This window comes from Hordeum vulgare, chromosome 1H (assembly GCF_904849725.1).
Source record: "Hordeum vulgare subsp. vulgare chromosome 1H, MorexV3_pseudomolecules_assembly, whole genome shotgun sequence".
NCBI classification, from domain to species: Eukaryota; Viridiplantae; Streptophyta; class Magnoliopsida; order Poales; family Poaceae; genus Hordeum; species Hordeum vulgare.
In genome coordinates this window covers 15,524,159-15,538,766 of record NC_058518.1, presented here as the reverse complement: position 1 = coordinate 15,538,766, position 14,608 = coordinate 15,524,159, and the positions used below count along the sequence as shown (strand labels likewise).

Genomic DNA, 14,608 nt, shown 5'->3' with positions numbered 1-14,608 from the left:
ACTTGGCGCCATTTCCTAGACCACTTCCACATCCATCAAGCACCTCCATTGTCGCCGGTGGTGGAGTCATCCACACCGCCATCGCCACCACCACTCATCGGAGTGTCACCTCGAAGAGTAGAGGACGCACCACGGAATATCCTCTTCCTCTCTACGATGTCCTCCTTGTAGTCCTTCCACCATTGCAATTGTTCTTGATCCATGTCCTTCTTGGACATCATCATGTGCTCCTTCTCTTCCACCATGAGTTCTTTCCATACCTTTACCTCTTTCACCTTGATCATCCTCTCCTCCAAGTCGGCCTTGCGTTTTGCTTTTTCACGTTTTGCTTCAACTTGTGCAAGCTTGACCTCTTTCTTCTTCTCGGTGATAAGAATCTTCGTCTCCAATGTCTTCCTTGTAAATTCCTCTCTTGCCTTCATCATTTGCTCCATCTTCTCCCTTAGGCTTGATGCCTCTCCTTCCATCTTCACCCTTTGCTTGCCCTTCTTGGTTCCCTCGGGCTTGCCCAAGTTCCTCTCCTTCTCCTCATCTTCACTATCATCCATCCTAAGCATTGCCGACTTCTTGGGTGCGGTCTCTTGATCCCTCAACTTCCACTTGTCAAAGTTTGAAGAATTGCCCAAGCATGCTTAAATGGGAATGGCTTGCCCTTGGAAGCGGCCATCTCCTTGTACCTCATGCCGGCAATTGTCTCCTATCAACCACACATAATCACATAAGAACCCACCAATAGCATAGTACACACACATAATCAAAATAGTGAAGAGATATGTACTCACATAGTCACTCTCCGCGGTTTCACTAGGTGGTGCATCCCTCACTTGGTCCATGGCCGCACTCCAACGAGCACAAGCGGGCTTCATCAAATCCCACCGGCCTTGAAGTGACCGGTAACTGCGAGAGATGAACCCACTATTCTTCGTCTTGATCCTACAATAGTTGTCCTCGATCCTGTGCCAATACCTTTTACCGGTTTGATCGGTGCCGGTGGTTGCATCCATCCCCACAGATGGCCAAGCACGAACCAAGAGGATATCTTCCGCTTCGGTGTAGTTTGTCGACCGCGCGTGTGGGCGGGAAGCGGCGGTGAATGCCTCCTCCCCTATCAAGGCCACCTCCTCCTCGTCATCCCCTTCATCCTCCTCATCTTCCTCAACCTCCTCACCAAAGGGTTCTAGAGGCGGAGCCCCGAGGTCCACCTCCGCGTCTTGAAGGAGGTCCATGAACGAGGATGGGGTTGCCATTTCCTCGAACACCTCGTGCGCGGCGGGAGGAGGTTCGGCGACGGCGGCGGCCGGGGCCGCGGGCTTCTTCCGCGCCGCGACCTTCTTCCACTTCGGGGACGCGCCGGCAGCCTTGGAGGAAGCCCCTCGCGGCCCACGGGAGGAGACCTTCGGACGGCTCTTCTAGACAGGGGCGGGCGGGACAGTGGCCGGGGCGGGCGCGGTGGTCGGGGCGGGCGCGGCGGTGGCCGGGGCGGGAGGAGGCGGTGTGAGGCCCGCCCGCCGCCGGTTGGCCCCGACGTGGGTCGCCGCCACCACGTCGGCCACGGTGGCCGGGGCGGGGATGGGGGCGGGCGCGGCGACGGCTGGGGCGGGCGCGGCGACGGCTGGGGCGGGCGCGGCGGCGGGCGGGGCGGTTGGCGCGGCGGCGGGCGGGGGCGCGGCGGCGGCCGGGGCCTCCATGGCGGCGGCCGGACGCGGGAGGAGCTGGAAGGCGGGGCAGTTTTTCCCTCCCGCGCGATGTGTGAAGTGGAGTGCGGGTTGGGAGGAGTTTTCCCTCCCAACCCTCACTTCTACAGGCTGGAAAGGGGTTTAAGGGTTGGACCTTTAATTTTTTTTACGGGTTTAAGGGTTCTACTCTACGCCGTTTTTCCGATGAAAACTCTAAAAAAAACGGTTATTTTTAAGGATTTGAGGGCTCTACTAGAGATGCTCTAACTGCGGCAAAGAGATGGAGCTACGCATAGGACACGAGTAGCGATGCACTAGCCACTACACTAGGCAACCTACTTTACAACAATGGCAGCCCTACTGTTAAAGAACAATCTGCAACCGCGAAAAATAAAAAAGTGAAAAAGTGAACATTTTTCAAAATTAAACTATTTTTTACAAAACTTGATTGTCTTTTTAACTTACAAACTAATTTAGAAAATATGGAACATTTTATAAATTGTGAACAAAATATAAAAACTGTAGCAATTTCAGAATAAGTGAACAAATTTGGAAAACAGGGACATATACGGAAATTCCAAAATATTTTAGAATTTGTGAACAAAAATAAAACTTGTGAACATTTTGTGAATTTGTGAACAAAATTGGAAATATTAAACTTTTTAAAATATCTGACAAAATTTCTATATTCCAAATAACTTTTTCGATTGTTGAACAAATTTACAAAAACAGAAAAAAAATTGCAATTCCAGAACATTTTTATGGTTTTAAAAAAAATTAAAAAACAGGAGCATTTTTTCAAATTCCGCAACATTTTTTCAAATTCCGGAACATTTTATAAAATTCTGAAACATTTTTTCAAACTCCAGAACATTTTTCCAAATTCTGGAACAGTTTTACAAATTCAGGAACTTTTTTTCAAATTCCAGAACTTTTTTTCAAATTCTGAACATTTTTTTGAAATTCCAGAACATTTTATCAAACTCCGGAACATTTTTTCAAATTCTGGAACATTTTTAAAAATTCAGGAACATTTTTTCAAATCCGGAACAATTTTTATATTCCGAAACATTTTTTCAAATTCCGAAACAATTTTTGAAAACCTAGAATATTTTTGTAACAAAAACAGAAAAAAAGAAATAAAAAGGAAAAATCGGTTCACGGAATCTTCTAGAAATTTCCCAAAACCGGAATAAACCAGCCGAAAACCTCTACAAGGTTTCCAAAACTGGGATGATGTTAACGCGCCGGCCCAAACCACGTCGCTCGATCGCACCTCTTGTGCGAAAGGTCGACAATGTGCCGCAGAATGCGGCAGATAGGATTTTCCCTTTGACGCAAGGTGCGTCAAATAGGGCCCACCACTCCTGAGCGCTAGTGTTGGAAGGAAGAAAATCAAACCAACATTCAATGAAAACTTGGTGCAAAGCCTGTTTGAAAGTTTCAAAATAGTTCTGGTAAAAATGTAGAATGCTAAGAAGATGATGATGTTCTATTGTCATGTGAAATTTCAAGTTAAAACATGCTACAGGATGCGAGTTATGAAAAGGAGAAGTTTAGTAATGATTAATGACGTTAATGTTTGACACCATTTAATATTGGTTTTTTTTCCATAGCTCATAATGTGTTTGAACTTCAAATTTTGCAAGGCAATAGAACATCACTCTCTTAACATCCGGTATTATTTATGAAACTTCAAAATATGATCTTCGTGTGGTTTTGATCAATTTCCACCGATGTTGATTTCCATATGATATTTTTCCGTGTAGGAAAAATGCCGAGCCAAAACTTCGTGCCTTCAACATGGAGCCAACTCAGATATTTGAGTCTAGCTATTATCTACTTCCTCCGTGTAGCATCAAAAAACATCCTACTACATTATGGAACGGAGGGAGTATAACTAACAAAACATCCTACTACATTATGGAACGGAGGAAGTATAACTAACAAGTGATGCGTGTTCTTGAAAATTGCTTTTGGCTCCCGAGCTCCATGAAGGCCTTTAAAGTCAAACTTTAAAATTCGTGAAAATTCGTATTTCAGTATTTCAAAAAATTCTAAAAACAATTACATATATAGATGAAGTTATAATACACAAGTGTGTAAATTTTCAGAACAAAATACGTTGAAATGAGTGTTGTACAAAAAAGACAAATCTGAAACTTTTTAACACATGTTATTATTCATCATTTCAGACCATGAATTTGTCTTTTTTTAAAGGTCACGTTTCAAAGTATTTCGACCTAGAATTTTACACACTCGGATCAGATCCTTGTTTAGTTGTATATTTTTTCAGAATTTTTCGAATTTTGATTATTATTATTTTTCAAAAATTTCAGCCTACATGGCTCCCGAGAGCCAAACGTCCATTCTCTGCTACTTATGCAAGCACAAGTGGCAGGAGGCCTATGCTGGAGCTGTGCTTGAGAACAAGCAGACTGTACTACAAAAAGTTCTTGCAGGTGTATGAACTACAACATCTCAAAGCACATACTCTGTTTCTTCTCATCATACGCTCCAAAGAACTGTAATTCATTGGATATGCACATCACAGAGATTTAAAACAGCATCATTAACAATAGGCAGAAATGGCTGTTCCAATGTGATGTATAATTATTTGCACTCCAGTTAGGCAAATAGTTCACAACAAAAACAAAGCAATATTCCAACACTCTGAGACCGAAGGACTACTACCTACGTATAATTCACAAGATATATAATCAAAGGTTTGCAACCTAAAAAAACAACTAAAAAACAAGAACAGAGCTGCTAAGTTCAGTCTCCGCGAAAAGCGAGAGCTTGTTCGAGAACCCTTTTTATCTACCCCAGTTTCTTATATATATTATACGCTGAATAAACATCCTTCCTTTGGCGACCACTGTTACATGGTCCGAACATTCTGAACAAATTGGTTTTTTTGTTGATGATTAGTTACCGCGGCGTCTGGAATAACCGCTGTTAGCTGCCGCCGACTTCACTCGCCCTTCTGCTTTTTTAAGCGTCGCTTGGGGCCTGAAGCGGTCATGCACCTGCCCACGAACTTGAGGACCTCGTCGATGAGCACCACGGGGAGCGCGACAAGGAGCACCAGGAGCCACTCGTTCAGGCTGAGCGGCACGATGCCGAACACCTGTGCGAGGAACGGCACGTAGAGGATGAGGAAGTGCAGCCCGAACGACACCGACATGGCCAGGAGCAGCCACGGGTTGACCCACGGAGGCATCCTCAGCAGGCTCGTGTCCTCAGAGAGGGCGTTGAGAGAGTTGAACATCTCAATCGCCACGAGCACGGACAGAGAGAGCGTCGTCGCCTTCACTTTGCCGGCCTGGAAGTAGTCGCAGGGGTTGTCGTCGAAGGTGAAAGTTCTAGCACCAGCAGTGAAGGGTGCAACTGTGAAGTTATCCCAGGTAGAACACTGGCCCCAGTTTGAGAGCTGTGAGTAGCTGACAAGTGTGTGGCCGTCTCCAGTGAGATCAATACCCATGAAAGATCCATGGGTGTACCAGATCACAAAGATACCAACGGTTGCAACCCCCACGTAAAGGCCAATGACCTGCAAGTAACGTAAGGTCGGTGAGAAAAATTGATCTCGGAAATAAAGGCAGAGATCCCTAAACGAAATCAAACAGATATGTGGTGATCATTTACCAGGTAACGGAACAGAATCCAGGGAGTGATCAGTGAGTCGTCGCTCCTCCTTGGTGGTTTCTTCATAATGTCCTTGTCAGGTGGGTTGAAACCCAAAGCAGTTGCAGGGGGGCCGTCAGTGACAAGATTTACCCATAGAAGCTGAACAGGTATCAACCCCTCAGGAATACCCAAAGCAGAGGTAAGGAAGATACAGGCAACTTCACCAATGTTTGAAGAAATCATGTATCTGCAGCAGTGAAGCAAAGACCTTTAGAATACTCAAGGAACAGAAGGTTTTACAACAACTGAATGTAAAATCTAGTTAAAGTACATAAATAGTCCCAATCACGCAATCATGCTCGATTCAGGAACAATATAGAACAAGCACCACACCTGCAAGCAACCACAAAACTGGAAATAAAAATGGGGAAAAGGCTCTCGGTGCACAAACCTTATGAAAGCTTTCATGTTGTTGTAAATAGATCTTCCTTCACCAACTGCAGCAACTATGGTACTGAAATTGTCGTCAGCTAGTACCATGTCAGAAGCCTCTTTGGCAACCTGAAAAAAACAATGATGTTTCAGATACTGTTGCCGAAATTATAAGCTGAACAAAAACATAATTTTGCCCTTTTCTTAGAACCTCTGAAGTTATGTTTAATAATATAACTAGAAAACTAACTCAAACAAGTATTATCTAGTTAGCATAAAAACAGTGACAGACAGACTGGCAATCAATACATTTCACGGGTTTCTAAAGTAGGTTGGAAGACAAATAGCAAGACATTTGAGAAATCAATAGTTTTTCTCAGGAAACCCAATGAAAGAAGTGATTTAAAAGCAAAAGACCTTGAAGACTCTAAAGTGCAAAATGATGGATAATTAGCTAGGCTACCTTGCGAAGGGGAAAGCACATCTATTCTCTGCTCTGCATCATGAAAATTTGTTTTTGGAACTGTTGTGTGTGATGGTGGTTCCAGGTTTTCGGTTAGTGTTTTTTAATTTGTTTTCTGTTAATTCTGCATCCGCGCATTTACAGTATAGTATAAGAATATAACTTTTCCATTTAACATAATAGAAAATTTTGTACTGCCTCTGATTCAACTGAGAACAAAAAAGGTGGTTCAAAAGCAGCGAAGATAGTGTGAATTAAGAATATACCTCAGTGCCGGTAATACCCATTGCTATACCAATGTCAGCAAGTTTTAGAGCAGGGGCATCATTTACTCCATCTCCAGTCATAGCAACAACTTCACCATCTTCTTTTAACAGCCTCACGATCTCTTGCTTGTGCCTAGGCTCTGCTCTAGAGAACAGAAGGCCACCTTTCCTTCGCAGCAATGTCTTCTTATCCTCAAGTGCCATGAACTCCCTCCCCGTAAAGCTCTTCAAGGTAATGTCTTCATCAGGTGAAAATACACCAATTTCATGGCATATCGCTTCAGCAGTTTCTTTGTTGTCTCCTGTAATCACCATAACACGGATGCCCGCAGCTCTGCAGTCCTCAATAGCATCGAAGACCTCTTCCCTCGGAGGATCCTGTTAAAACATTCAGAATAGAGATTTGTGAGCATTGCAAGGAATCATATACAGAAAAGCATATTGACAAATCATGGTCCCCAGCCAACAGATTTTTCTATATTACAAATTATGAAGTGTAGAGCAGCACTGATACAAAACATATCCTCAAAGAGGAGCACAATCTTACCCTTAGGCCAGCAAGACCAACAAATATCAGGTCAGTTTCAATTGCCGCGTAATTGGCTGGATCCAGCAAAAGCTTGTGAGCAGGGTGGTATTCGCCATCATATGTTGCAAATTCACCGAGATCCTCCTTGTATGCAAATCCGAGGCACCGCAGAGCTTTTGTTGACAATTCATGGAGACTTGCCAAAACGGCTTTTCTTGATTTCTCGTCTAAAGGCACAACTGAACCATCCTGGAGCTGAATATGGCTACTCCTCTCCAGCAAGGTTTCAACAGCTCCCTGCATCAGCACACATCATCATGCGCTTAGTGTCACTCCAGCGAACATAAAACAATGGTATAATGCAGGATAAGTTTATTTGACATATCAGTGGGAAATGGCGGTATAGCAAGAGATACGACATTCGCACCTTAACAAGTAAAGTGTTGCCTCCTGATTTGGAGGTAGCGATGATTCCCATTGATTTCCTCATACGGTCGAACTCGAGCGTGGCGATCCTTTTGGCAGCATTGCTCCACCATCGGCAGCAGCCTGACAGCAAACAATTTCACAAAAATGCTCAGTATACGGTTGTAGCTTAACTCAGCAGCACGTATCAGAAAATACCAAAATAGTAAGTTATGTTACGCTAAGCTCGAAAGCATGCATTGATGCTAACCTAATGTCGACGGATCCACCGACAGGCCATTCTTTCCTTCAGGTACACCCATTTTCTCCACCAGGACCTACAAGAAACCAACAAATTAATCATCATGGGAGCCTAAGAATGGAATGTCTTCCAACATGAGTACTGTCCGAATTTGGGGTGACACAACCAAAACTCCAGCGATAACTGTATCCTAAACTGTTCAGTTGTGGATCAATTAAGCACCACCATGTATTCTCAAATTAAAATACTGTGAAATAGAAGAAAAAACAGAGGTTAGCATGAACTGTACCAATCCTCACCTTTAAAGCGGCCTCGGTCGGCATTCCGGTGGAAACATACTGGTTTGAAGAATGTGAGACGCTGGCATCATTGCACACAGCGGCAACCTTTGCGATCATCTCAAGATTTGCATCCATCCTCCCTGCAGGCCAGTCGTAAATTTTGCCATCACGTGGATCATACGACGTGCCGTCCACCTTGAAGCTCCTCACTTTCCCTGGGGCATCACCGATGGCAACAAGCTTTGAGACAGACATCTGGTTGGTGGTCAGCGTCCCGGTCTTGTCGGAGCAGATCACGGTGGTGCAGCCCAGAGTCTCCACACTGGGCAGCTTCCTGACAAGTGCATTCTTGGCGGCCATCTTCCTGGTGCCCAGGGCGAGGCAGGTGGTGATCACGGCAGGCAATCCTTCGGGTATGGCGGCGACGGCAAGCGCCACGGCGATCTCAAAGTAGTATGTGCACTTCTCGAAGGAGAAGCGTATGTTCCTGGGCACCCATCCGTCGAGCTCGAAGGTCAAGAAGTACTTGACGTTGATGAGCCACACGAGGATGCATATGAGGCCGATGATCTTGGTGAGCGCCTCGCCGAACTCGTTGAGCTTCTTCTTGAGCGGGGTGTCGTCGTCCTCCTGCGAGGCCTCGTGGATCTGCGAGTGGATCTTGCCGATCTCGGTGGCCATCCCGGTGTGCACGACGAGGCAGACGGCGCTGCCATTGACGACGGTGGTGCCCGCGAACACCATGCACTCCTTGGCCTGGATGTCGGCGTCCTCGGCGGGCACGGCGTGGGCCGTCTTGTTGACGGAGTTGGTCTCGCCGGTGAGCGACCCCTGCTCGACCCGGAGGGTCGACGAGACGAGCCTGAGGACGCGCATGTCGGCGGGGACCTTGTCCCCGACGCGGAGCATGACGACGTCGCCCGGGACGAGGTCGCGCGCGGGGAGGGCGGGCGCCCACTCGCCGTCCCGCAGCACGGCGGCGTGGTCGGACTGGATCTGGCGCAGCGCCTCGAGCGCCTTCTCGGCGTTGGTCTCCTGCCAGACCCCGACGGCGGCGTTGACGACGAGGATGAGGAAGATGACGAGCGGCTCGACGAAGGCCGAGAGCGTGAGCGCGCCGGCCGACGACGAGAGCGCGAGCGCGAAGGAGACGGCGGCGGCCGCCAGCAGGATGCGCACCAGCGTGTCCTCGAACTGCTGCGCCACGAGCTGCAGCACCGACGGCCCCGGGTGCTCCAGCAGCTCGTTGGGCCCGTGCGCGCGCAGCCGCGCCGCCGCCTCGCCGGACGTCAGCCCGCGCTCACGGTCCGTCCCGAACCGCTTCTCGCACTCCTCCACGCTCCGCGCCCACGCCGGGAACCCCTCCTTCACCGCCGCCGGCGCGTCGTGGCCGGCCTCGCCCATCGCGTGCCCCTCCTCCCTCTTGCCTTGGACGATGATGAAAAATCCTCCGCCGCCGCCGGCGCGATCTTGGCAATGCGAAATCGACAGAATTCGGCCCCGGGACGCGGCCGGTCTTAATCTTATACCCCGCACGGGTAGCGTCCGGGGCGAGATCTCTTCCTTGGGGCGAGGCGGTTGTTAGCGTGCGGAGCCGGGATTCCCTCCGCCCCGCAACGAACCAATCAATCAATCAACCAAGAACCAAGAACCCAAACGCCAAGGCCGGCACGCCTCCCCCGGACGGGCGTGCAGAGTCGGACGGGAGTTCGACTCCCGGCGGCGGGCGGAGGAGGGAGCTCTGGCCGGTCGTAAGTCAGTCAGACACTGGCTCGACGGAGAGGGGGGAGTGGAGGGGGTGGTTGGGGGGCTAGAGGAGGGAGGAGGAGGTGGTGGTGGTGGGCAGGTGGGAACGGCATGCCAGGCCTCCCGCCACGACTACTTGTAGTAGCAACAGCAGCAGCAGCAGCGCCCGCACCGCGCAGGCCAGGAGCCCCACGAAGGTGGCAGGAAGCTTCGTGCGGGGCGATGGATGGTAATGGCGGATCGGCGGTACGTGCGTGCGTGATGCGATGCGGTGCGGTGCGGTGCGGCCACTCTCAACCGCTGCCTGCCAAAAGCGGGCGGGTGAGCCGGCACGCGCGAGGGGTAGAACCGTCCGTCTCACTCTTGTTGCAGCGGTATTTATTCCGCCAATTGTTCATCGTCATCAATGGTGGGCATTCGATGCGCTTTCCGTGGCTCCTCCATCAGTGTGCTATCTTCATAGTGCATACTCATATGTGATCTTATTTATTGACATGCATTCACACATAGTAACATAACATTTAACATGGTATGGTATCTATTACCTCCGTCCGGTAACAAGTATATTGTTTCTTTTTCTGTCAGTCAAACTAGTTAAACTTTGACTAACTTTATTGAAAAAAGTACTAGTCTCAGGACTACGATAATAGCTATATATACACTTATTTGAGGGTGTTTGGATCATTAGAGACTAAAGACTAGAGACTAGTAGTAGTCACCTTTAGTCAGTAAACCTTCAAACACCCCTAACTAATGGGTGATTAAAACTAGTTTAGTCCCTAGTCACCCCACTCCCAACTTTTACTGACTAAAGTCTTTTCTCTAATTAATTGGCGGGTCCATCCTGTTGCGGGCTCATCCTCCCATGCGGGCATGCTAATAGAAGGGAGATAAATGAGGAGATAAATGAAAAGAAGAGAGAATAATTTAATACTGAGACATTTAATGATGACTAGTAGTAGTCACCTTCCAAACAGCACTGCAAACTTCTAGTCTGACTACTACTAGTCACATGACTAGAGAGTATCCAAACACCCTCTTTGTGGATGGAGGGAGTATGTTACCCTAACTCTCTCTTTTTTTAATTACTTAACACATCATCATATTTACTAGTCTCAAGACTATGTTACTAGCTATGATACCCTCGCTATGGTCAGCCTCATCATCACATCAATCCGTCGCTTCGGTGCTCTTCTCCTGCGCGGCCGTGGACGCAGGTGTCAGCAGGCCTCTCCGCGTGAAACAAGATGCATTGATGACGGCGTGCTCTCTGTCTGTGTGGAACGAGCGCACGCACGAACGGCACGGGCTCGTTTTTAGAGCATCACTACTCACAGTTTCAAATGTTGAGAATTTGTATTTCTTTTGACACTTTTAAGGATTGAAAAACAGGAACAAAAACTACAACCCTCAAACCAACCCTTATTACAAAAACAAGGTAAAAACAGAAGATCTCGGGGCGGCGCGGTTGCCTCTGGGGCGGCGAGCAGAGCTCGAGGAGGCCTGGGGCCGGCCTGCATCTGGTTGCTGGAGGCGGCGGGCGGCCGGGGGGCGGGGCGTGACAGGCGGCCTGGTGCGGGAGGCGGCAGGTGGCCCGGGGGCGGGGCGCGGCGGCTGGAGGAGGTGGGGGAGAGGCTGAGGAGGCTGGGGGCGGCCGGACTGCGAGGAGAAAGCTCGGCGCGGCGGCGGCGGTCGCGCGGCTCGGTCGGAATCGCGGCGACGGATGGGAACGGGGAAAAGTCCCTCCCGTGCGACGATGAAACGGCTTGAGGGTTGGCGTAGTTTTCGCTCCCCAATCCTCACTTCTACGGGTTGGGTGGGGTTTGAGGATTGGATCCTTTAAATTTTTTAATGGTTTGAAGGTTAAGGGGTTTAGTCTACGCGTTTTTTCATAAGTTATAAAAAAACAGTTATTTTAAAGATTTAAGTGTAATAGTAGTGATGCTCTTACTGCACCGGCCGTGCTGGGCAGGAGCCATGGTGCACCGCCGCTTGTGCAAACGTGCATACAAGAATTTCGTAATGTACTACTGCTGCTTCTTACAGATTTATTTCAAGAAAAAAAAAAAGATAAACTAAGCCAGATTTTGATCATATTTGTAGGGTGAGAATTTCTTCATTTTCATTCGAGCAAAACATATAAGTCCGCCTTCACATCAGTGCGCACAAGTCGTTTAATCTCTACTATTAAAAGCACGAGAAGGCAGATCCAACTCTTAATCTAAACCGTTTAATTACCTCATCAAGGGTCTACAAACGTCGTTAACGAAACTGACAGTTTTCGTTAGCCCTAATTGCCACCCCCACATCGTCATGCCTCGTCCCGCTCGCCCTACCTCCTCCTGCCTCTCTCGCCGTGTCGCTCGGCCCGCCCGCACTCTCCGCCACCGCCAACCTTCGCCCTGACGCTCCCAACCTCCGCCCCTGACGTCGGCTACACCCGACTCCGCCAACCTCCGCCCCTAATGGCGGCCGCGCCCGACGCCGCCAACCTCCGCCCCTCTCTGCCCCTGACGACGACTACCCCCGACGCCGCCAACCTCCGCCCCTGACGGCGGCTACACCTGACTCCGCCAACCTTCGCCCCTCTCCGCCCCTGACGGCGGCTACCCCCGACGTCGCCAGCCTCCGCCCCTGACGGCGGCTACACCTGACTCCGCCAACCTCCGCCCCTCTCCGCCCCTGACGGCGGCCGCGCCCGACGCCGCCAACCTCCGCCCCTGAGGCGGCTACCCCCGGCGCCGCCAACCTCCGCCCTGACGGCGGCCGCGCCCAACGCCGCCAACCGTCGCCTTGACAGCGGCCGCGCCCGACTCCGCCAACCTCCGCCCCTCTCCACCCTGACGGCGGCTGCCCCCGACGCAGCCAACCTCCGCCCATGACGGGGCCGCGCCCGACGCCGCCAACCTCCGCCCTCGATGACGGTCGCCCCCGACGCCGCCACCCTCAGCCCCCGACGCGGCCGCCCCCGACGTCGCCACCCTTCGCCCCCGACGGCGGCCGCCATGTACTGCGTGGATGCCCAGTACATGTTCGACGAGTTCCCCTGTTTGATCTCTCTCCCTCTCTGTTTTAGTTTCCCTCCTCTCATACCCCATATGTTCCTTCATCCTTATATGATGCTATTTGTTTCATTTTCCCCTAGATTTTACATTGACCTTTGTTCAAATCCTACCCGGATTGAACTACTGAAAGGGAGCACACAAATCTACAGAGTTAACAACTATAATGAATCAGTTCAGTGTTGTCACCATCTGCCAAGCTCAGATCAGGGTCTTTGAAATTTGAATCCATTCGAACGCCAAGTATATGGGCAGTTCTTGGTTGCTCTCCAAAGTCTATTCATTCAAACGCCAAGGATATGTGCAGCTCCTGGCTGTTACGTGCAGTTTATTCATTCGAACACCAAAGATATGAAGAATAAAGGTTATTTCTTGTTGATTGTTATTTTCTGCATGATTTATAGCTTTCTCAGTGCTCTGACACGCTTCTTTGACTTGATGTTTTTAGAGATGAATCTGAATGCTCTTTTGTACATGAATGGGTGCTTAATGTATCCCCACACACCTTTTTGTTTATACTCAAGTTCTCAATGGATTGAAGTCAACATTAGTTTTTTAGAAGAATAATGAGAGTATGACATGAGAGATTCAATTGCATAATTACTGATCGAAGAATTAAGCATTGGCATGGCATTACTTCTATTCATGGTAGTTTTTGCAATGGGATTTACGTATATACTCGGTTCTAATATTTGGTCCTTCCCTTGCGAGAGAAACCTTCTTTTATATTTGCTTTGACCCTTCTTCATGACTAAAACTCATGTTGCGTTTGCATTTGTTGTTACACCTTCTATCTCCGTTACTACTTAGTAGATCCCATAGCATGGGATAGGATTTGGAATTAGCTTTCGTACTATTTACATATGTTATCCGCATGCATGATCGCAGGTCTCTCTATCTTATGAGCCACTACAACAAAATGTATCGATTTCAGTGTGATATACTAGCCATCAAGGCTTGTGGCTTATGTTATGGCTATAAAGTCACACTTGTAATTTCCTAGAGCTGCTACCTCACCATTCTCGTGTGTCGAATTTTCCCTGTTTACCACGGGCACTCACTTTGATCGCCTTCATCAAATTGCTCTAATATTTTGGATAAAAAATGAGAGGTGGTTATTGTAATCATACTACCATTCAGATTCCTAACAACTTGAAGATTATTTGGACTAACACATTACATTAAACTGAATAGGGGGTCTTCCCTCCTATTTAAAAACCTAACAAACCGAATCCCCGTTTTCCCTTGATTTATTCAGCTATTGTCTTGTCAATTAGGATCTTTAATTTGAGCATCTATTTTCATATTTTGTAGGGCATTCATTGTTTTATTTTTCTTTGTGGGAATATTTATGCATTCTTGTTCTGGCATGATGGTACTGCAATACATGTCTTTTTAATTCATCATGTTGTAATCTTAGATCGGCCATCATTTGAAGATGGCATATTTGTGAGGTGGTTGGTTTTACTTGCTTCCAAATTTTCTTCGTAATGTTTAATCATGACATTTGGTAGGATGTCCTTATGGACTCATACATGCTCTATATATGACAAGGTTACAGGAAAGCACTGCTAGAATTTTTAAATTGGGATGTCGCTTTGACTATTCTGTCGTGTACTACTTATTATTTGAACAATACACTCGCAAATCTCGAATTTGAGGGTACATCTCCTCGCACGCAAGTGGAAGAAATTCCTCGCCCTCAAGTCCAACTAATTCAGGACATGCATCTCTGATATACCGTGGGAGTCATGCTTACTCTTGATCTCCCTACTACTTTCCATTCCATTTCTTGGATGAAAGGAATGCTCGTTTAATTTAACAATAGTTGTGGAGCTCATCGCAAATCCATCGAT

The 14,608-nt window shown here is 48.2% G+C and overlaps 1 protein-coding gene across 1 annotated transcript; it reads right to left on the bottom strand.

Annotated features, from left to right (window-relative positions):
* Nucleotides 1-4,248: 4,248 nt before the first annotated feature.
* LOC123449823 (calcium-transporting ATPase 4, endoplasmic reticulum-type-like) lies at nt 4,249-9,445 on the bottom strand. The gene is made up of 8 exons (XM_045127204.1): nt 7,963-9,445; nt 7,673-7,739; nt 7,424-7,545; nt 7,015-7,293; nt 6,468-6,845; nt 5,758-5,867; nt 5,325-5,553; nt 4,249-5,229 (listed from the first exon to the last, which is right to left on the bottom strand). The coding sequence occupies exons 1-8, from the start codon at nt 9,346-9,348 to the stop codon at nt 4,651-4,653; spliced, it is 3,150 nt and encodes a 1,049-aa protein (XP_044983139.1). The 5' UTR covers nt 9,349-9,445; the 3' UTR covers nt 4,249-4,650.
* Nucleotides 9,446-14,608: the final 5,163 nt, after the last annotated feature.